Source organism: Ranitomeya variabilis, chromosome 1 (genome assembly GCF_051348905.1).
Source record: "Ranitomeya variabilis isolate aRanVar5 chromosome 1, aRanVar5.hap1, whole genome shotgun sequence".
Classification (NCBI taxonomy): domain Eukaryota; kingdom Metazoa; phylum Chordata; class Amphibia; order Anura; family Dendrobatidae; genus Ranitomeya; species Ranitomeya variabilis.
In genome coordinates this window covers 727,758,133-727,780,787 of record NC_135232.1, presented here as the reverse complement: position 1 = coordinate 727,780,787, position 22,655 = coordinate 727,758,133, and the positions used below count along the sequence as shown (strand labels likewise).

Below are 22,655 nucleotides of genomic sequence, written 5' to 3'. Positions count from 1 at the left end.
AAAAATGCAATTGGCTGTTCCGGCCTACTAAAGGGGTCTGCCCCTGCCTGGTGTTGTCCTCAACTGAATAAAGCTGAGCTTCTACCTTCTGCCTCTTACTAACTGCTGTTTTTAAAAAAAATTGGCTGTTCCGGCCTACTAAAGGTGTCTGTCTGCCCCTGCCTGGTGTTGTCCTCAACTGAACAAAGCTGAGCTTCCACATTCTGGCTTTCGCCCTATACTATCAGATATTAAACTGCATTTGGCCTACTAGTGTGGTTAGGCCCTTGAAACAGTGTCTGCTGCTCTTGGGTTTGCTACTCCACTGAACAAAGCAATGCCGCCTGTTTAGTCCTGTTACCAATTTTGAACTGCATTTAGCCTACTTTATTCTTTGGCCCTATATCTGTTTCCTCCTCATCCTGCCCATTGCCCAGCCACTGCTAGATGAGTCTGCTGGTACATTGACCTAGACCACTACATTCCCCTTATACTCTACACAGCCAGAATCTGACCCTGCTGAAAGTAAGGTTCCCCTTCCCGCATGTTATACCACCTTACACAGGGAAAGAGAGGAAGGTGCAGATGAAAGTGCAGGTTCCTTCATCAGGTGGGGGGGCATACTCGTTGGCGACGTCACTGGCACAGGGCCCCTCAGAGTACGCAAAAGTGTCGCTGCTGGTGGGAGGCGCCCCCGCCATGCAAACACACCGCTGTACTTTGAGGGGCCCTGTGCCAGTGCCAATGCGAACGAGTGGGCCCCCCCTGCTTGCTCAGGATCACAGCACTTGCAACGTTGAAATACTTCCCTTTCCCTGCAACACCGCCGTGACGTAGTCCGCATTTCCTGGGCCCACGAAAAACTTGAGCCAGCCCTACTTCCCCCACAACTTTTGCCAAATGACCCCCAATTCCCTATGCCCAACTATTATTATAAAGTTAATTAAGATTGACAAGCTTCAGAAACAAGAATGGATGTTTTTGGCATTAAAATGGGCACTGTAGGTGTTTTCCTGACCTCCACTCACTGCCGACTATGCTTCCCCATTGACTTGCATTGGGTTTCGTGTTTCGGTCGATCCCCGACTTTTAGCGATAATCGGCCGACTGCACTCGACTCGACTCTGGACAAAATCGGGTTTCACAAAACCCGACTCGATCTTAAAAAAATGAAAGTCGCTCAACTCTACTTATTATTATTATTTATTTTTATAGCACCATTGATTCCATGGTGCTGTACATGAGACGTTGAGACCTTATATGTTATAACATGTCCCACAGCTCATCAGTGGACTCTCATAATTCTGATTAATTTTCTAAGGTCATAATACACGACAAATCTACTATATAATTGTCTAAGGGTCACTTCCATCTTTCTGTCTGTCTGTCTGTCTTTCGAAACTGTAACGGAAATCCCAAGTCACTGATTGGTCGCGGCAAAACAGCCACGACCAATCAGCGACGGGCACAGTCCGGCTGCAAAATGGCCGCTCCTTCCTCCCCGCAGTCAGTGCCCGCTCCATAATCCCCTCCAGTCAGCCCTCACACAGGGTTAATGGCAGTGTTAATGGACTGCGTTATGCTGCGGTGTAACGCACTCCGTTAACGCAGCTATTAACCCTGTGTGACCAACTTTTTACTATTATTTACTAATAGTAAAAACATCTAATGTTTCAAATAATAATAAAAAAAAGGTTATTCTCACCTTCTGACATTGCACGCTGTCCTCGGCAGTGCAAGTGGCAGGTTCCGGTGCCAAGGATGCTATGCAAGAAGAACCAGCCATGACGTCACGGTCATGTGACCACGACGTCATCACCGGTCCTGCGCTCATACCAACCCTGGGACCGGAAGCTGCCGCGTGCACCGCACAGAGGCGCCAGGACTTCAAGGGGCCTTCGGAAGGTGCGTATATGTTTATTTTTTATTTTAAGTCTTTTTTAACCACGCATATAGTGCCCACATTGCTATATAATACGTGGGCTGTGTTACGTACTGCGTGGGCTCTGTTATATACTACATCTCAGTGCTATATACTATGTAGCTGGGCAATATACAACGTGACTGTCCAATATACTACGTGGCTGTGCAATATACTACGTGCTCTGTGTTATATACTACGTAGCTGTGCAATATACTATGTGGCTGTGTCGGTTCTGTTATATACTACGTCAACTGTGCAATATACTACGTGGCTCTGTCATATACTATGTGGCTGTGCAATATACTATGTAGCTATGCAATATACTACGTGCCTCTACAATATACTACGTGGCTATGTTATATACTACGTGGCTCTGCTATATACTACGTCGCTCACCAATATACTACATAGCTGTGCAATACACTACGTGACTGTGTTATATACTACGTGGCTGTTCAATATACTACGTGGCTGTGCAATATACTACATGGCTCTACAATATACTATGTGGCTATGTTATATACTACGTGGCTATATGCTGCGTGGCTGACCAATATACTACGTGCCTGTGCAATACACTACGTAGCTGTGCAATACACTACGTGGCTATGTGATATACTACGTGGCTGTGTTATATATTATGTAGCTCTGCTATATACTACGTATGCTGTGTTACATACTACGTAGCTCTGTTATATACTACGTAGCTATGTTATATACTACGTCGGTTGTGTTATATACTACGCCACTGTGCAATATAGTACGTAGCCTGTGCTATATACTACCTACATATTCTAGAATACCTGATACATTAGAATCGGGCCACCATCTAGTGGACCATAAGGAGGTATCACCAATATTATGTAATGTTATGCTCTGCACACATACAGTGCTCTGTACTATTGTACAGTGGGAAGCAACACTCCTAACTCAGGTCTTTCATGACATCCATAAGGTAAAACAAATATGACTTGTAAACAAAATACAAAATGTAGTGGGTGGAGAAGCCATGGGGCCAGACTGACAAAGGGGCAGCCCTTTTTCGCTTTTGCGTTTTCATTTTTCGCTCTCTTCCTTCCCAGAGCCATAACTTTTTTATTTTCCTGTCAATATGGTCATGTGCGGGCTTATTTTTTGCGGGACGAGTTGTACTCTTGAATGACACCATTGGTTTTACCATGTCTTGTACTAGAAAATGGGAAAAAAATTCCAAGTGTGGTGAAATTGCAAAAAAGTGCAATCCCACACTTGTTTTTTGTTTGGCTTTTTTCCTAGGTTGACTAAATGCTAAAACTGACCTGCCATTATGATTCTCCAGGTCATTACGAGTTCATATGCATGTAGAAAAGCCGCGGAGACACCATCCCATGTTTCTCAACGCAAGCAATGAATAGCCAGGTCTTTCACCGGGAAGGAACAACCACAGGAAGGGCAGCATCCAATAAAGGAAAACCACCTATGCCATGGTATCCATCCACAGACAGCTGTTTCGGGGTATTTGCCCCTCATCAGTGTGGAGTAGGAAACTGGCTATTAGGAGCAGTGCCGAACTCCCTGAGGTCATTCATCCTTATGTTCATTACGAGTTCATAGACAACTAACATGTCTAGGTTATTTTTTATCTAAGTGGTGAAAAAAAATTCAAAACTTTGCTGCTAAAAAAAAAAAAAAAAAGCGCCATTTTCCGATACCCGTAGCGTCTCCATTTTTCGTGATCTGGGGTCAGATGAGGGCTTATTTTTTGCGTGCCGAGCTGTTGTTTTTAACCCCTTCCCGACATTTGACGTACTATCCCGTCGAGGTGGGGTGGGCCCGTATGACCGCCGACGGGATAGTACGTCATCACCGATCAGCGGCGCTCACGGGGGGAGCGCGGCCGATCGCGGCCGGGTGTCAGCTGCATATCGCAGCTGACATCCGGCACTATGTGCCAGGAGCGGTCACGGACCGCCCCCGGCACATTAACCCCCGGCACACCGCGATCAAACATGATCGCAGTGTACCGGCGGTATAGGGAAGCATCGCGCAGGGAGGGGGCTCCCTGCGGGCTTCCCTGAGACCCCCGGAGCAACGCGATGTGATCGCGTTGCTGCGAGGGTCTCCTACCTCCTTCCTGGCTGCAGGTCCCGGATCCAAGATGGCCGCGGCATCCGGGTCCTGCAGGGAAGGAGGTGGCTTACCGAGTGTCTGCTCAGAGCAGACACTTGGTAAGCCTGCAGCCCTGCACAGCAGATCGTCGATCTGGCAGAGTGCTGTGCACACTGCCAGATCAATGATCTGTGATGTCCCCCCCTGGGACAAAGTAAAAAAGTTAAAAAAAAATTTTTCCACATGTGTAAAAAAAAAAAAAAAAAAAATCCTAAATAAATAATAATAAAAAAAAATATATTATTCCCATAAATACATTTCTTTATCTAAATAAAAAAAACAAAACAATAAAAGTACACATATTTAGTATCGCCGCGTCCGTAACGACCCAACCTATAAAACTGCCCCACTAGTTAACCCCTTCAGTAAACACCGTAAGAAAAAAAAAAAAAAAACGAGGCAAAAAACAACGCTTTATTACCATACCGCCGAACAAAAAGTGGAATAACACGCGATCAAAAAGACTGATATAAATATCCATGGTACCGCTGAAAACGTCATCTTGTCCCGCAAAAAACAAGCCGCCATACAACATTATCAGCAAAAAAATAAAAAAGTTATAGTCCTGAGAATAAAGCGATACGAAAATAATTATTTTTTCTATAAAATAGTTTTTATCGTATAAAAGCGCCAAAACATAAAAAAATGATATAAATGAGATATCGCTGTAATCGTACTGACCCGACGAATAAAACTGCTTTATCAATTTTACCAAACGCGGAACGGTATAAACGCCTCCCCCAAAAGAAATTCATGAATAGCTGGTTTTTGGTCATTCTGCCTCACAAAAATCGGAATAAAAAGCGATCAAAAACGGTCACGTGTCCGAAAATGTTACCAATAAAAACGTCAACTCGTCCCGCAAAAAACAAGACCTCACATGACTCTGTGGAGCAAAATGTGGAAAAATTATAGGTCTCAAAATGTGGAGACGCAAAAACTTTTTTGCTATAAAAAGCGTCGCTGGTTTCACACTTGCGTTTTTGTCTGCAGCGTTTTTTGCACAAAAAACGCATGCATTTTTTCCCTATATTTAACATTGAAAACGCATGCGGTTTTTTTGTACGCGTTTGGTCGCGTTTTCAAACGCATGCGTTTTTTTTCTGCATGCGTTCATTTTCAGAAATACAACCTGCAGTATTTTCTTGCGTTTTTAAGCACATGCGTTTGTTTGCGTTAAAAACGCATGCATTTAAACACACTGAAAAGCCACCCACCACCATCAAGGTGATAAAGGGATCCAAACCCTAACCCTAACTCTACCCCTAACCTCACCCCTAACCGTTTAATGAACATTTTCTGACAGTCATAGTGCCACGTATTTCAGTGCCACGTATTTCAGTGCCACGTATTTCAGTGCCACGTATTTCAGTGCCACGTGTTTCAGTGCCACGTATTTCAGTGCCACGTATCACATATTTCAGTGCCACGTATCACGTATTTCAGTGCCACGTATCACATATTTCAGTACCACATATTTTAGTACCACGTATTTCAGTGCCACGTATTTCAGTGCCACGTATTTCAGTGCCACGTATTTCAGTGCCACGTATTTCAGTGCCACGTATTTCAGTGCCACGTATTTCAGTGCCACGTATTTCAGTGCCACGTATCACGTATTTCAGTGCCACGTGTTTCAGTGCCACGTATTTAAGTGCCACGTATCACGTATTTCAGTGCCACGTATTTCAGTGCCACGTATTTCAGTGCCACGTGCCACGTATTTCAGTGCCACGTATTTCAGTGCCACGTATTTCAGTGCCACGTATTTCAGTGCCACGTATTTCAGTGCCACGTATCAGTGCCACGTATCAGTGCCACGTATCAGTGCCACGTATCAGTGCCACGTATTTCAGTGCCACGTATTTCAGTGCCACGTATTTCAGTGCCACGTATTTTAGTGCCACGTATTTCAGTGCCACGTATTTCAGTGCCACGTATTTCAGTGCCACGTATTTCAGTGCCACGTATTTCAGTGCCACGTATTTCAGTGCCACGTATCACGTATTTCAGTGCCACGTGTTTCAGTGCCACGTATTTAAGTGCCACGTATCACGTATTTCAGTGCCACGTATTTCAGTGCCACGTATTTCAGTGCCACGTATTTCAGTGCCACGTATTTCAGTGCCACGTATTTCAGTCACGTTTAGGGTTAGGGTTAGGGGTAGGGTTAGGGTTAGGGTTAGGGCTAGGGTTGGAGGTAAAGTTAGGGTTGGGGCTAAAGTTAGGGTTGGGGCTAAAGTTAGGGTTAGGGTTTGGATTACATTTACGTTTGGATTAGGGTTGGGATTAGAATTATGGGTGTGTCAGGGCTAGGGGTGTGGTTAGGGTTACCGTTGGGATTAGGGTTAGGGGTGTGTTTGGGTTAGGGTTTCAGGTAGAATTGGGGAGTTTCCACTGTCCAGGCACATCAGGGGCTCTACAAGCGCGACATGGCGTCCAATCTCAATTCCAGCCAATTCTGTGTTGAAAAAGTAAAACAGTGCTCCTTCCCTTCCGAGCTCTCCCGTGCGCCCAAAAAGGGGTTTACCCCAACATATGTGTTATCAGCGTACTCGGGACAAATTGAACAACAACTTCTGGGGTCCAAGTTCTCTTGTTATCCTTAGGAAAATAAAAATTTGGGGGGCTAAAAATCATTTTTGTGGGAAAAAAAAGATGTTTTATTTTCACGGCTCTGCGTTATAAACTGTAGTGAAACACTTGGGGGTTCAAAGTTCTCACAACACATCTAGATAAGTTCCTTGGGAGGTCTAGTTTCCAATATGGGGTCACTTGTGGGGGGTTTGTACTGTTTGGGTACATCAGGGGCTCTGCAAATGCAACGTGACGCCTGCAGACCAATCCATTTAAGGCTGCATTCCAAATGGCGCTCCTTCCCTTCCGAGCTCTGTCATGCACCCAAACAGTGGTTCCCCCCCACATATGGGGTATCAGCGTACTCAGGACAAATTGCACAACAACTTTTGGGGTCTAATTTATCCTGTTACCCTTGTGAAAATACAAAACTGGGGGCTAAAAAATCATTTTTGTGAAAAAAAAAAAGAATTTTTATTTTCACGGCTTTGCGCTATAAACTTTAGTGAAACACTTGGGGGTTCAAAGTTCTCAAAACACATCTAGATAAGTTCTTTGGGAGGTCTAGTTTCCAATATGGGGTCACTTGTGGGGGGTTTGTACTGTTTGGGTACATCAGGGGCTCTGCAAATGCAACGTGACGGCTGCTGACCAATCCATTTAAGTCTGCATTCCAAATGGCGCTCCTTCCCTTCCGAGCTCTGTCATGCGCCCAAACAGTGGTTCCCCCCCACATATGGGGTATCAGCGTACTCAGGACAAATTGGAAAACAAATTTTGGGGTCCAATTTATTCTGTTACCCTTGTAAAAATACAAAGCTGGGTGCTAAAAAATCATTTTTGAGAAAAAAAATAAAAATTATTTTCACGGCTCTGCGTTATAATCTGTAGTGAAACACTTGGGGGTTCAAAGCTCTCAAAACACATCTAGATAAGTTCCTTAGGGGGTCTACTTTCCAAAATGGTGTCACTTGTAGGGAGTTTCAATGTTTAGGCACATCAGGGGCTCTCCAAACGCAACATGGCGTCCCATCTCAATTCCAGTCAATTTTGCATTGAAAAGTCAAATGGCGCTCCTTCCCTTCCAAGCTCTGCCATGCGCCCAAACAATGGTTTACACCCACATATGGGGTATCAGCGTACTCAGGACAAATTGCACAACATTTTTTGGGGTCCAATTTCTTCTCTTACCCTTGGGAAAATAAAAAATTGGGGGCGAAAAGATCATTTTTGTGAAAAAATATGATTTTTTATTTTTACGGCTCTGCATTATAAACTTCTGTGAAGCACTTGGTGGGTCAAAGTGCTCACCACACATCAAGATAAGTTCCTTAGGGGGTCTACTTTCCAAAATGGTGTCACTTGTAGGGGGTTTCAGTGTTTAGGCACATCAGGGGCTCTCCAAACACAACATGGCGTCCCATCTCAATTCCAGTCAATTTTGCATTGAAAAGTCAAATGGCGCTCCTTCCCTTCCAAGCTCTGCCATGCGCCCAAACAATGGTTTACACCCACATATGGGGTATCAGCGTACTCAGGACAAATTGCACAACATTTTTTGGGGTCCAATTTCTTCTCTTACCCTTGGTCAAATAAAAAATTGGGGGCGAAAAGATCATTTTTGTGAAAAAATATGATTTTTTATTTTTACGGCTCTGCATTATAAACTTCTGTGAAGCACTTGGTGGGTCAAAGTGCTCACCACACATCTAGATAAGTTCCTTAGGGGGTCTACTTTCCAAAATGGTGTCACTTGTAGGGAGTTTCAATGTTTAGGCACATCAGGGGCTCTCCAAACGCAACATGGCGTCCCATCTCAATTCCAGTCAATTTTGCATTGAAAAGTCAAATGGCGCTCCTTCCCTTCCAAGCTCTGCCATGCGCCCAAACAATGGTTTACACCCACATATGGGGTATCATCGTACTCAGGACAAATTGCACAACATTTTTTGGGGTCCAATTTCTTCTCTTACCCTTGGGAAAATAAAAAATTGGGGGCAAAAAGATCATTTTTGTGAAAAAATATGATTTTTTATTTTTACGGCTCTGCATTATAAACTTCTGTGAAGCACTTGGTGGGTCAAAGTGCTCACCACACATCAAGATAAGTTCCTTAGGGGGTCTACTTTCCAAAATGGTGTCACTTGTAGGGGGTTTCAGTGTTTAGGCACATCAGGGGCTCTCCAAACGCAACATGGCGTCCCATCTCAATTCCAGTCAATTTTGCATTGAAAAGTCAAATGGCGCTCCTTTCCTTCCGAGCTCTGCCATACGCCCAAACAGTGGTTTACCCTCACATATGGGGTATCAGCGTACTCAGGACAAATTGTACAACAACTTTGGGGGTCCATTTTCTCCTGTTACCCTTGGTAAAATAAAACAAATTGGAGCTGAAATAAATTGTGTGTGAAAAAAAGTTAAATGCTCATTTTTATTTAAACATTCAAAAAATTCCTGTGAAACACCTGAAGGGTTAATAAACTTCTTGAATGTGGTTTTGAGCACCTTGAGGGGTGCAGTTTTTACAATGGTGTCACACTTGAGTATTTTCTATCATATAGACCCCTCAAAATGACTTCAAATGAGATGTGGTCCCTAAAAAAAAATGGTGTTGTAAAAATGAGAAATTGCTGGTCAACTTTTAACCCTTATAACTCCGTCACAAAAAAAAATTTTGGTTCCAAAATTGTACTGATGTAAAGTAGACATGTGGGAAATGTTACTTATTAAGTATTTTGCGTGACATATGTCTGTGATTTAAGGGCATAAAAATTCAAAGTTGGAAAATTGCGAAATTTTCAAAATTTTCGCCAAATATTCGTTTTTTTCACAAATAAATGCAAGTTATATCGAATAAATTTTACCACTAACATGAAGTACAATATGTCACGAGAAAACAATGTCAGAATCGCCAAGATCCGTCAAAGCGTTCCAGAGTTATAGCCTCATAAAGGGACAGTGGTCAGAATTGTAAAAATTGGCCCGGTCATTAACGTGCAAACCACCCTTGGGGGTGAAGGGGTTAATGATACCACTTTTGTGCAGATACGTTCTTTTGGTCGCCCGTTATTGTATTTTAATGCAATGTTGCGGCGACCAAAAAAATGTAACTTTGGCGTTTCAAATTTTTTTCTCGCTACGCTATTTAGCGATCAGGTTAATGCTTTTTTTTATTGATAGATCGGGTGATTCTGAATGCGGCAATACCAAATATGTGTAGGCTTGATTTTTTTATTGTTTTATTTTGGATGGGGCGAAAGGGGGGTGATTTAAACTTTTATATTTATTTATTTTTTTCATATTTTTAAAAACATTTTTTTTTTACTTTTGCCATGCTTCAATAGCCTCCATGCGAGGCTACAAGCTGGCACCACACAATCGGCTCAGCTACATAGCAGCGATCATCAGATTGTTGCTATGTAGCTGAATTGCAGGCTTGCTATGAGCGCCGACCACAGGGTGGCGCTCACAGCAAGCCAGCATCAGTAACCATAGAGGTCTCAAGAACCTCTATGGTTACCATCCTGACGCATCGCTGACCCCCGATCATGTGACGGGGGTCAGCGATGCGCTCATCTCCGGCCGCGCGGCCGGAAGCGCAGTTAAATGCCGCTGTCAGCATTTGACAGTGGAATTTAACAGGTTAATAGTGGCGGTTGAATCATGATTTCACCCGGCGCTATTACGCGCACATGTCAGCTGTACAAAACAGCTGACATGTCGCGACTTTGATGTGGGCTCACCGCCGGAGCCCACATCAAAGGGGGAGACACGACATGCGCCGTACTAGTACAGGGCATGTCGTGAAGGGGTTAAAGAGGACCAGGTCAATAGGAAGCAGGTTCTTGTCATGCATAATTCCCGCTGAGTATTGCATTTTTTCCTTTTTCTAAAATCCAACATGTTTCCAAAGATATGTGTCTTTTTTTTGGTGCTGATTTTTATGGTCTTTATCAAGAGGGCAGTGCTCAATCACATGGAAGTTATGCAGAGTGGCCTAAGACACGCCCCCAGAAAAAAATCTTATGAGTCACGCCCACTTGGAAAGCACCACAGAAATTAGCATTAAATAAAGAGGCCCCACATCTCTGGAGCCGTATGGCGGATTTTAATAAAAGAAAGATTGGCATACCCAGAGGAGCAGTGGGAATAACATTAGAACAAAAACTGACTGTGACCTGGTGAAAAAAGATTATAAAAAAAAAAAAAAACAGTTAAAAAAATAATAACTCAATAAATTTGGTCTATGTCACCTTTTTCTGAGATGCATAACTTTTTTTTCAGTTTTCTATCAATGGACGTATGTGTGGGGTTGTTTTTGCCTGGCGAGTACATTTTTTGTGAGGTACATATATCGTTTCATGAGTGCCGTATAATGTCCCCTTGATGAGAGGCATGGTTAATTGTGCCCTTTACTCTCACTTTTACCTCTGACTTTCTAATTTTTGTACCTCATTGGGGGAGACACTATAAGGCCATACCATGTGTATATAAATGAAGGAGTTTGCTGTGGCACCATGCAGCATCAACTTATCTTACCTCCTGATGAGCCATGTGGCGAAACGTGTAGAGGTCACATGACATCTGATTGTTATGTACCTCCTCTGGCTGTTTCTATGTTATCATATATGCCATACAGACATGTCTTTTCTTAAATAGACAGGATTTGACCCACACTGCACCACTGTGGGGATTTAGCTGTTGCAGGCATCTTTGCCACTTTCTGCTTCCACTCATCATTATTGGCTCCTGGGATTGGTGTTGATCAGGGCTTCCCAGGGACAGCCATCGTGGAGCTGGGGCGCCATATCCATTGACAAATGGGATGCCAACCTCCACTGTATAGGCAGGTCTTCAGCTCAGGTACAGCTCAGAGGGGTCACTTATCACATTCTTTATCATATATTAACTATCATAACTATACATGGTGAGTCACCTTCACATTGACCTTTTAAACACCTGCTTTCCCATTCATCTTCCTTTTTTTCTCTGGCTGTCCAAATACAGTACTGTCTACCCAACCATGATGGTATTAGTGTATATTAGCCATCACTTATCTATAGGGCACTTCAGAGCAGATAGGGCCAGTCGCTGACGAGCGGGGGCGCCATTCTCGTACTGTTTCATCTAGGGTGCCAACCTCTGCAGGTAGGCAGGTGTACGGGTCAGGGACTGCCCATAGGGTGAATGCAGTGTGCACTTTACAGTATGGTGTTTGTTTCTATATTTGTTGTTTGTCCCTTTTAACTGCATTTTGTTATATTTTAATATCAACATTTTTTCGGGGTTCCTCCATGATAGCCTTTTTCAAACTAAACCTCCCCTATTTATTTACTCTTGCACATATCATGCTTTGATTACTTTTTGCTACATGATTTTGGGGTATCAGCGGCGACCATAATACAGTAGGAGCTTTGTTCACTAATCTGTACATCAAGCCTTGAACATAAAGTAATTAATGAGAAATATAGTGGCTCACATACTTATAATGAATTATTGTCTTTTTCAGAGAAAATGAAGCTTTTCGTTTTCCTGTGTTTCAGCCAAGCTCTGCTTTGTGCATTTGTGTGTGGACACCATGGTGGACCACATGATGATGACCATGACCACGATGGCCACCAACACAACATTGACCCAGAAGCTTTGCTCAAAGTATCCACAGCAATCCTCAATTTCTACTACAAGATCAATTACCAACTGGCTGCTGCTCACCCTCATGACAACTTGCTTTTATCTCCATTGAGTATCGCAAAAGCATTTGCTTTACTCTCACTTGGTGCCAAGTCCAAGACCCTCAGTCAGATCCATGAAGGAATTGGTTTTAACAAATCCTCAGTATCAGATGAAATGATCCACAAAGGCTTCCAAAATATTCAAAACATCTTCAAGCAACTGAAAAGCGGACTTCAGTTGGACAGCACCATCGTGTTGTTCATCGATTCCAAGCAGAATCTTATAAAGAAGTTCCTAGACGACGCCCAAAAGTACTACCAATCGGACGTCATGCCCATCAACTTCGAAAAACCAGAAGCCTTAGAACAAATCAATAGTTACGTGGAGAAGAAGACCAATGGGAAAATTAAAGCTCCTTTGGATAATATTGATCCGATGACAGATCTGGCTATCACCAACACAATATTCTTCAAAGGTAAGGAAGAAAACGATCATCCATTGATTTTAGGAAGCGAATGTATCATAAAAGGCTGGCATGGGGGTCAAAAGACAGGGAAGCCCCTATTTCCCCTAAAAACCATAGCAAAGCTCAATAGGCAGCAAAAGGAGACAAAGGATCGTAACATTTTTTAAATTTCCTATTGGGCTCCTTCTCATTAAAGGCGTTTTAGTAATTTATGGAGGTTGAATTCCCTTCACCTTCATCAGCTGAATGAAAAAGGCCAAGTTGCCCTGTTGAGTGCTGCGTTCTCTTTGTTTACCAGGCATTGTCCTGTATATTTGGTAGTGACCATTCCTTGTGCTGTAGATCAGTCCCAATCAAGTGATTGAACTGTTGGATTGGGCACTATTAAAAGAAAAGGACCGTGCCTGGTAAACAATGACTCAGGCTGGAGTGCTGCAATCTCAAGGAGGGAGGTGGGAGTGAGACCGTTGGAGATCAGACTTAATGACCTATTCTAAAAGAAAAGTATCAGTTTTATAGCATCTGAAAATCTGGATAAAGAAATGTAAGAGCGGCATCACTTATTTGTAAGGAAACACAACAAATTTCACATCACCATGATACAAATAGAGAAAGAATGAAAACTTTGAAAGTTTAAAAACTGCAGAAATGTAGCAAATGCTATATAAGGAATAAGTGAAATACTTGTGGGATTTCTTGTAGGATCCTGGGAGCACGCTTTCAACGTAGATCATACCAGAGAAGAAGACTTCCATGTGGATGAGAACACAGTAGTGAAGGTGCAGATGATGAGCAGACAAGGAGAGTATCTCACGGGTTATATGCCTGAGATTGGATGCACATTGGTCGAAGTCCCCTACAAAGGAAACACCTCTGCAATTTTTGCCTTACCAGAGATGGGGAAGCTGAATGATGCTGAAAAAGCTCTTCAGTATGTCTCAGAAGAGGCATACAACAAAGCAATGAAACCAAGGTAACAATTAGTGATGAGCGAGTGTGCTCGTTGCTTGGGTTTTCCAGAGCACTCTCAGGTGGTCTCCGAGTATTTGTTAGTGTTCGGAGATTAAGTTTTCATCGCCTTAGCTGAATAATTTACAGCTATTAGCCAGGCTGAGTACATGTGGAGGTTGCCTGGTTGCTAGGGAATCCTCACATGTAATCAAGCAGGCTAGTAGCTGTAAATCATTCGAGATCACCCGAGCGTGCTCGGGAAAACCCGAGCAACGAGTACACTCGCTCATCACTAGTAACAATATCTATAGGATTTCTTTGTACACATTCACAATGCACAGAACTGATTCACATTATACTCCAGAGCTGCACTCACTATTCTGCTTGTGCAGTTACTGTGTACATACATTACATTACTGATCCTGTACTGCTCCTGAGTTACATTTTGTTTTATACTCCAGAGCTGCACTCGCTATTCTGCTGGTGCAGTCACTGTGTACATACACTACTGATCCTGTACTGATCCTGAGTTACATTTTGTATTATACTACAGCGCTGCACTCACTATACTGCTGGTGCAGTCACTGTATACATACATTACATTACTGATCCTGAGTTACATTTTGTATTATAATCCAGAGCTGAACTCACTATTCCGCTGGTGCAGTAACTGTGTACATACATTACTGATCCTGTACCGATCCTGAGTTATATTCTGAAGTATACTCCAGAGCTGCACTCACTATCCTGCTGGTACAGTCACTGTATTCATTCATTACATTACTGAATCTGAGTTATATTCTGTATTATACTCCAGAGCTGCACTCACTACTCACTATTCTGCAGGTGCAGCCAGTGTGTGCATACATTACATTACTGATCCTGAGTTACATTTTGTATTATACTCCAGAGCTGCACTCAGTATTCTGCTGGTGCAGTCACTGTGTGCATACATTACATTACTGATCCTGAGTTAGATTCCCTATAATTCTCCAGAGCTGCATTCACTATGATTTTGGTGCAGGCATTGTGTACATACATTACATTACGGATCCTGTACTGATCCTGAGTTATATCCTGCATTATACTCCAGAGCTGCACTCATTATTCTGCTGGTGCAGTCACAGTACACATACATTACATTACTGATCCTGTACTGATCCTGAAATACAATTTGTATTATAATCCAGAGCTGTGCTCACTATTCTGCTGGTGCAGTTACTGTGTACATACATTACTGAACCTGTACTGATCCTGAGTTATATTTTAAAGTATACTTCAGAGCTTCACTCACTATTCTGCTGGTGCAGTCACTGTGTACATGCATTACATTACTAATCCTGTACTGATCCTGAGTTACATTGTGTATTATACTCCAGAGCTGCACTCACTATTCTTCTGGTGAAATCACTGTGCACATACATTACATTACTGATCCTAAGTTACATTCTGTATTATACTCCAAAGCTGCACTCACTATTCTGCTGGTGCAGTCACTGTGTACATACATTACTGATCGTGAGTTACATCCTGTATTATACTCCAGACCTGCACTCAATATTCTGCTGGTGCAGTCACTGAATACACACATTACTGATCCTGTACTGATCCTGTGTTACATCCTGTATTATACTCCAGAGCTGCACTCACTGTTCTGCTGGTGCAGTCACTGTGTACATACATTACATTACTGATGCTGTACTGATCCTGAGTTACATCCTGTATTATACTCCAGAGCTGCACTCAATATTCTGCTGGTGCAGTCACTGTGTACATACATTACATTACTAATCCTGTACTAATTCTGAGTTACATCGTGTATTATACTCCAGAGCTGGACTCACTATTCTGCTGGTGCAGTCACTGTATACATACATTACATTACTGATCCTGAGTTACATTTTGTATTATAATCCAGAGCTGAACTCACTATTCCGCTGGTGCAGTAACTGTGTACATACATTACTGATCCTGTATCGTTCCTGAGTTATATTCTGAAGTATACTCCAGAGCTGCACTCACTATCCTGCTGGTAGAGTCACTGTATTCATTCATTACATTACTGAATATGAGTTATATTCTGTATTATACTCTAGAGCTGCACTCACTACTCACTATTCTGCTGGTGCAGCCAGTGTGTGCATACATTACATTACTGATCCTGAGTTACATTTTGTATTATACTCCAGAGCTGCACTCAGTATTCTGCTGGTGCAGTCACTGTGTGCATACATTACATTACTGATCCTGAGTTAGATTCCCTATAATTCTCCAGAGCTGCATTCACTATAATTTTGGTGCAGTCATTGTGTACATACATTACATTACGGATCCTGTACTGATCCTGAGTTATATCCTGCATTATACTCCAGAGCTGCACTCATTATTCTGCTGGTGCAGTCACTGTACACATACATTACGTTACTGATCCAGTACTGATCCTGAAATACAATTTGTATTATAATCCAGAGCTGCGCTCACTATTCTGCTGGTGCAGTTACTGTGTACATACATTACTGAACCTGTACTGATCCTGAGTTATATTTTAAAGTATACTTCAGAGCTTCACTCACTATTCTGCTGGTGCAGTCACTGTGTACATGCATTACATTACTAATCCTGTACTGATCCTGAGTTACATTGTGTATTATACTCCAGAGCTGCACTCACTATTCTTCTGGTGAAATCACTGTGCACATACATTACATTACTGATCCTAAGTTACATTCTGTATTATACTCCAAAGCTGCACTCACTATTCTGCTGGTGCAGTCACTGTGTACATACATTACTGATCGTGAGTTACATCCTGTATTATACTCCAGACCTGCACTCAATATTCTGCTGGTGCAGTCACTGAATACACACATTACTGATCCTGTACTGATCCTGTGTTACATCCTGTATTATACTCCAGAGCTGCACTCACTGTTCTGCTGGTGCAGTCACTGTGTACATACATTACATTACTGATGCTGTACTGATCCTGAGTTACATCCTGTATTATACTCCAGAGCTGCACTCAATATTCTGCTGGTGCAGTCACTGTGTACATACATTACATTACTAATCCTGTACTAATTCTGAGTTACATCGTGTATTATACTCCAGAGCTGGACTCACTATTCTGCTGGTGCAGTCACTGTATACATACATTACATTACTGATCCTGAGTTACATTTTGTATTATAATCCAGAGCTGAACTCACTATTCCGCTGGTGCAGTAACTGTGTACATACATTACTGATCCTGTACCGTTCCTGAGTTATATTCTGAAGTATACTCCAGAGCTGCACTCACTATCCTGCTGGTAGAGTCACTGTATTCATTCATTACATTACTGAATATGAGTTATATTCTGTATTATACTCTAGAGCTGCACTCACTACTCACTATTCTGCTGGTGCAGCCAGTGTGTGCATACATTACATTACTGATCCTGAGTTACATTTTGTATTATACTCCAGAGCTGCACTCAGTATTCTGCTGGTGCAGTCACTGTGTGCATACATTACATTACTGATCCTGAGTTAGATTCCCTATAATTCTCCAGAGCTGCATTCACTATAATTTTGGTGCAGTCATTGTGTACATACATTACATTACGGATCCTGTACTGATCCTGAGTTATATCCTGCATTATACTCCAGAGCTGCACTCATTATTCTGCTGGTGCAGTCACTGTACACATACATTACGTTACTGATCCAGTACTGATCCTGAAATACAATTTGTATTATAATCCAGAGCTGCGCTCACTATTCTGCTGGTGCAGTTACTGTGTACATACATTACTGAACCTGTACTGATCCTGAGTTATATTTTAAAGTATACTTCAGAGCTTCACTCACTATTCTGCTGGTGCAGTCACTGTGTACATGCATTACATTACTAATCCTGTACTGATCCTGAGTTACATTGTGTATTATACTCCAGAGCTGCACTCACTATTCTTCTGGTGAAATCACTGTGCACATACATTACATTACTGATCCTAAGTTACATTCTGTATTATACTCCAAAGCTGCACTCACTATTCTGCTGGTGCAGTCACTGTGTACATACATTACTGATCGTGAGTTACATCCTGTATTATACTCCAGACCTGCACTCAATATTCTGCTGGTGCAGTCACTGAATACACACATTACTGATCCTGTACTGATCCTGTGTTACATCCTGTATTATACTCCAGAGCTGCACTCACTGTTCTGCTGGTGCAGTCACTGTGTACATACATTACATTACTGATGCTGTACTGATCCTGAGTTACATCCTGTATTATACTCCAGAGCTGCACTCAATATTCTGCTGGTGCAGTCACTGTGTACATACATTACATTACTAATCCTGTACTAATTCTGAGTTACATCGTGTATTATACTCCAGAGCTGGACTCACTATTCTGCTGGTGCAGTCACTGTATACATACATTACATTACTGATCCTGAGTTACATTTTGTATTATAATCCAGAGCTGAACTCACTATTCCGCTGGTGCAGTAACTGTGTACATACATTACTGATCCTGTACCGTTCCTGAGTTATATTCTGAAGTATACTCCAGAGCTGCACTCACTATCCTGCTGGTAGAGTCACTGTATTCATTCATTACATTACTGAATATGAGTTATATTCTGTATTATACTCTAGAGCTGCACTCACTACTCACTATTCTGCTGGTGCAGCCAGTGTGTGCATACATTACATTACTGATCCTGAGTTACATTTTGTATTATACTCCAGAGCTGCACTCAGTATTCTGCTGGTGCAGTCACTGTGTGCATACATTACATTACTGATCCTGAGTTAGATTCCCTATAATTCTCCAGAGCTGCATTCACTATAATTTTGGTGCAGTCATTGTGTACATACATTACATTACGGATCCTGTACTGATCCTGAGTTATATCCTGCATTATACTCCAGAGCTGCACTCATTATTCTGCTGGTGCAGTCACTGTACACATACATTACGTTACTGATCCAGTACTGATCCTGAAATACAATTTGTATTATAATCCAGAGCTGCGCTCACTATTCTGCTGGTGCAGTTACTGTGTACATACATTACTGAACCTGTACTGATCCTGAGTTATATTTTAAAGTATACTTCAGAGCTTCACTCACTATTCTGCTGGTGCAGTCACTGTGTACATACATTACATTACTAATCCTGTACTGATCCTGAGTTACATTGTGTATTATACTCCAGAGCTGCACTCACTATTCTTCTGGTGAAATCACTGTGCACATACATTACATTACTGATCCTAAGTTACATTCTGTATTATACTCCAAAGCTGCACTCACTATTCTGCTGGTGCAGTCACTGTGTACATACATTACTGATCCTGAGTTACATCCTGTATTATACTCCATACCTGCACTCAATATTCTGCTGGTGCAGTCACTGTATACACACATTACTGATCCTGTACTGATCCTGTGTTACATCCTGTATTATACTCCAGACCTGTACTCACTATTCTGCTGGTGCAGTCACTGTGTACATGCATTACATTAATGATTCTGTACTGATCCTGAGTTACATTCTGTATTATACGCCAGAGCTGCACTCACTATTCTGCTGGAGAAATCACTGTGTACATACATTACATTACTGATCCTGAGTTACATTTTGTATTATACTTCAGAGCTGCACTTGCTATTCTGCTGGTGCAGTTACTGTGTGCATACATTACATTACTTATCCTGAGTTGTCATCCTGTATTATACTCCAGAGCTGCACTCATAGTTCTGCTGGTGCAGTCACTGTGTGCATACATTACATTACTGATCCTGAGTTACATCCTGAATTATACTCCAGAGCAGCACTCGCTATTCTGCTGGTGCAGTCACTGTGTACATACATTACATTACTGATCCTGAGTTATACCCTGTATTATACTCCAGAGCTGCACTCATAATTCTGCTGGTGCAGTCACTGTATGCATACATTACATTACTGATCCTGAGTTACATCCTGTATTATACCCCAGAGCTGCACTCACTATTCTGCTGGTGCAGTCACTGTGTACATACTGTACATTACATTACTGATCCTGTACTGATCCTGAGTTACATCCTGTATTATACCCCAGAGCTGCACTCACTATTCTCCTGGTGCAGTCACTGTGTACATACATTACATTACTGATCCTGAGTTACATCCTGTATAGGGTTGAGCGACTTTTACTTTTTTAGGATCAAGTCGGGTTTCGCGAAACCCGACTTTGTCAAAAGTCGGGTCGAGTGAAATCGGCCGATTATCGCGAAAAGTCGGGGATCGACCGAAACACGAAACCCAATGTAAGTCAATGGGGAATCAAAGTCGGCAGTGAGTGGAGGACAGGAAAACACCAACAGTGCCCATTTTAATGTCAAAAACATCAATTCTTGTCACTTAAGCTTGTAAATCCTAATTTACCTTATAATAATAGTTAGGCATTGAAAATTGGGGGTCATTTGGCTAAAGTTGTGGGGAGGGGGGTAGGGCTGGCTCAAGTTTTTTGTGGGCCCAGGAAACGGGAACTACGTCACGGTGGTGGAGCCGGGAGAGGTAAGTATTAAAACTTTGCAAGTGCTGTGATCCCAAGCAAGCAGGGGGGGGCCCACTTGTTCGCATTGGCACTGGCACAGGGCCCCTCAAAGTACGGCGGTGTGTTTGACAGCGGGGGTGCCTCCCACCGGCAGAGACACTTTTGCGTACTATGAGGGGCCCTGTGCCAGTGACGTCTCCAACGAGTATGCTCCCCCACCTGATGAAGGAACCTGCACTTTCATCTGCACCTTCCTCTTTGTCCCCATATAAGGTGGTATAGTATGCGGGAAGGTGAACCTGACTTTCAGCAGGGTTAGATTCTGGCTGTGTAGAGTGCAAGGGGAATGTAGTAGTCTGGGTCAATGTACCAGAAGACTCATCTAGCAGTGGCTGGGCAATGGGCAGGATGAGGAGGAAATACAGATATAGTCCCAAAGAATAAAGTAGGCTAAATGCAGTTCAAAATTGGTAACAGGAGTAAACAGGCGGCACTGCTTTGTTCATTGGAGGAGAACACCAAGCAGCGGAAAACACCGTTAGTAGGCCCAACCAAACAAGTAGGCCAAATGCAGGTTAATATCTGATATAGGCCGAAAGCCTGAAAATTGAAGCTCAGCTTTGTTCAGTGGAGGAGAAAAGCAAGGAGCGGCAGACACCGTTACTAGGGCCCAACCAAACTAGTAGGCCAAATGTAGTTTCATGTGTTATGTAGGCCGAAAGCCTGAAGATTGAAGCTCAGCTTTGTTCAGTGGAGGAGAAAAGCAAGGAGCGGCAGACACCGTTAGTAGGGCCCAACCAAACAAGTAAGCCAAATGCAGTTAAAAAATTTCCTGTAGGCCGAAAGCCTGAAGATTGAAGCTCAGCTTTGTTCAGTGGAGGAGACAAGCAAGGAGCGGCAGACACCGTTAGTAGGGCCCAACCAAACTAGTAGGCCAAATGCCATTTAATATCTGATATAGGCCAAAAGCCTGAAGATTGAAGCTCAGCTTTGTTCAGTGTAGGAGAACACCAAGCAGCAGCAGACACCATTAGAAGGCCCAACCAAACAAGTAGGCCAAATGCAGTTTAAAATTTCCTATAGGCCGAAAGCCTGAAGATTGAAGCTCAGCTTTGTTCAGTGGAGGAGACAAGCAAGGAGCGGCAGACACCGTTACTAGGGCCCAACCAAACTAGTAGGCCAAATGCAGTTTAATATCTGATATAGGCCGAAAGCCTGAAAATTGAAGCTCAGCTATATTCAGTGGAGGAGACAAGCAAGGAGCGGCAGACACCGTTACTAGGGCCCAACCAAACAAGTAGGCCAAATGCAGTTTAAAATTTCCTATAGGCCGAAAGCCTGAAGATTGAAGCTCAGCTTTGTTCAGTGGAGGAGAACACCAAGCTGTGGCAGACACTGTTAGTAGGCCCAACCAAACAAGGTAGGGCAAATGCAGTTTAATATCTGACATCAGATGAAAACTGAGGCTCAGCTTTGTTGAGTGGAGGACAACTGTAATGGGAGGCAGACTGCTATGATCCCAGTGGCTGGGGATCACAGAACTACTAGCTAAGTTACTAAGTATAGAACAAGCTCTAGGGAGGTGGTAACTGGACTGACCGCAATCCTGATCCTATCCAAACACACTAAAGGTAGCCGGTGAACGTGCTAACGGTAATAACGGTGAGGTAAAGACACACGTAGGAATGAAAACAGATTCAGCAAATGAGGCCCGCTAATACTAGATAGCAGAAGACAGATAGAGAGCTGTGAGGTCAGCAGAAAACCCTACAAAATATCCATGCTGAGAATTCAAGAACCCCCACACCAACTAACGGTGTGGGGGGAGAAATCACATATTAGCAAGCTGGACAAGAAACATATTGAACACTGATGATCAAAAAATGAACAAAACGGAAACTTAGCTTCTCTTGAAGAGACTGGTAGCAAGGTAGTCAGAAGGAATCAGAATAGCACTGAATACATTGACAGCAGGCATAGACTGAGAGTCCAAGTGAGCTTAAATAGAAAACCAGCCCACAGATAACGAGACAGCTGATGCCAGTCACAAACCTGCAGAAAGACAGCACTCACACAGTACCACTTGTGACCACAAGAGGGAGCACAGAAATAGAGTTCACAACAGTACCCCCCCTTGAGGAGGGGTCACCGAACCCTCATCAAGACCCCCAGGGCGATCAGGATGAGCCGCATGGAAGGCACGAACCAAATCGGCCGCATGAACATCAGAGGCGACAACCCAGGAATTATCCTCCTGACCATAGCCCTTCCACTTAACTAAATACTGAAGCCTCCGTCTGGAAATACGAGAATCCAAGATCTTCTCCACCACGTACTCCAATTCGCCCTCAACCAGCACCGGAGCAGGAGGCTCAACAGAAGGAACCACAGGCA

The 22,655-nt window shown here is 42.9% G+C and overlaps 1 protein-coding gene across 1 annotated transcript in view; it reads left to right on the top strand.

The window, feature by feature from the left end:
- Positions 1-22,655, top strand: part of LOC143781744 (alpha-1-antitrypsin-like) — a 58,508-nt gene that overhangs the window by 20,505 nt on the left and 15,348 nt on the right. Inside the window, exons 2-3 of the mRNA XM_077268521.1 lie at positions 12,138-12,776; positions 13,470-13,740. Coding sequence (XP_077124636.1) covers positions 12,143-12,776; positions 13,470-13,740 — 905 coding nt within the window. The 5' untranslated portion in view covers positions 12,138-12,142. The remainder of the gene's footprint in view (positions 1-12,137; positions 12,777-13,469; positions 13,741-22,655) is intronic.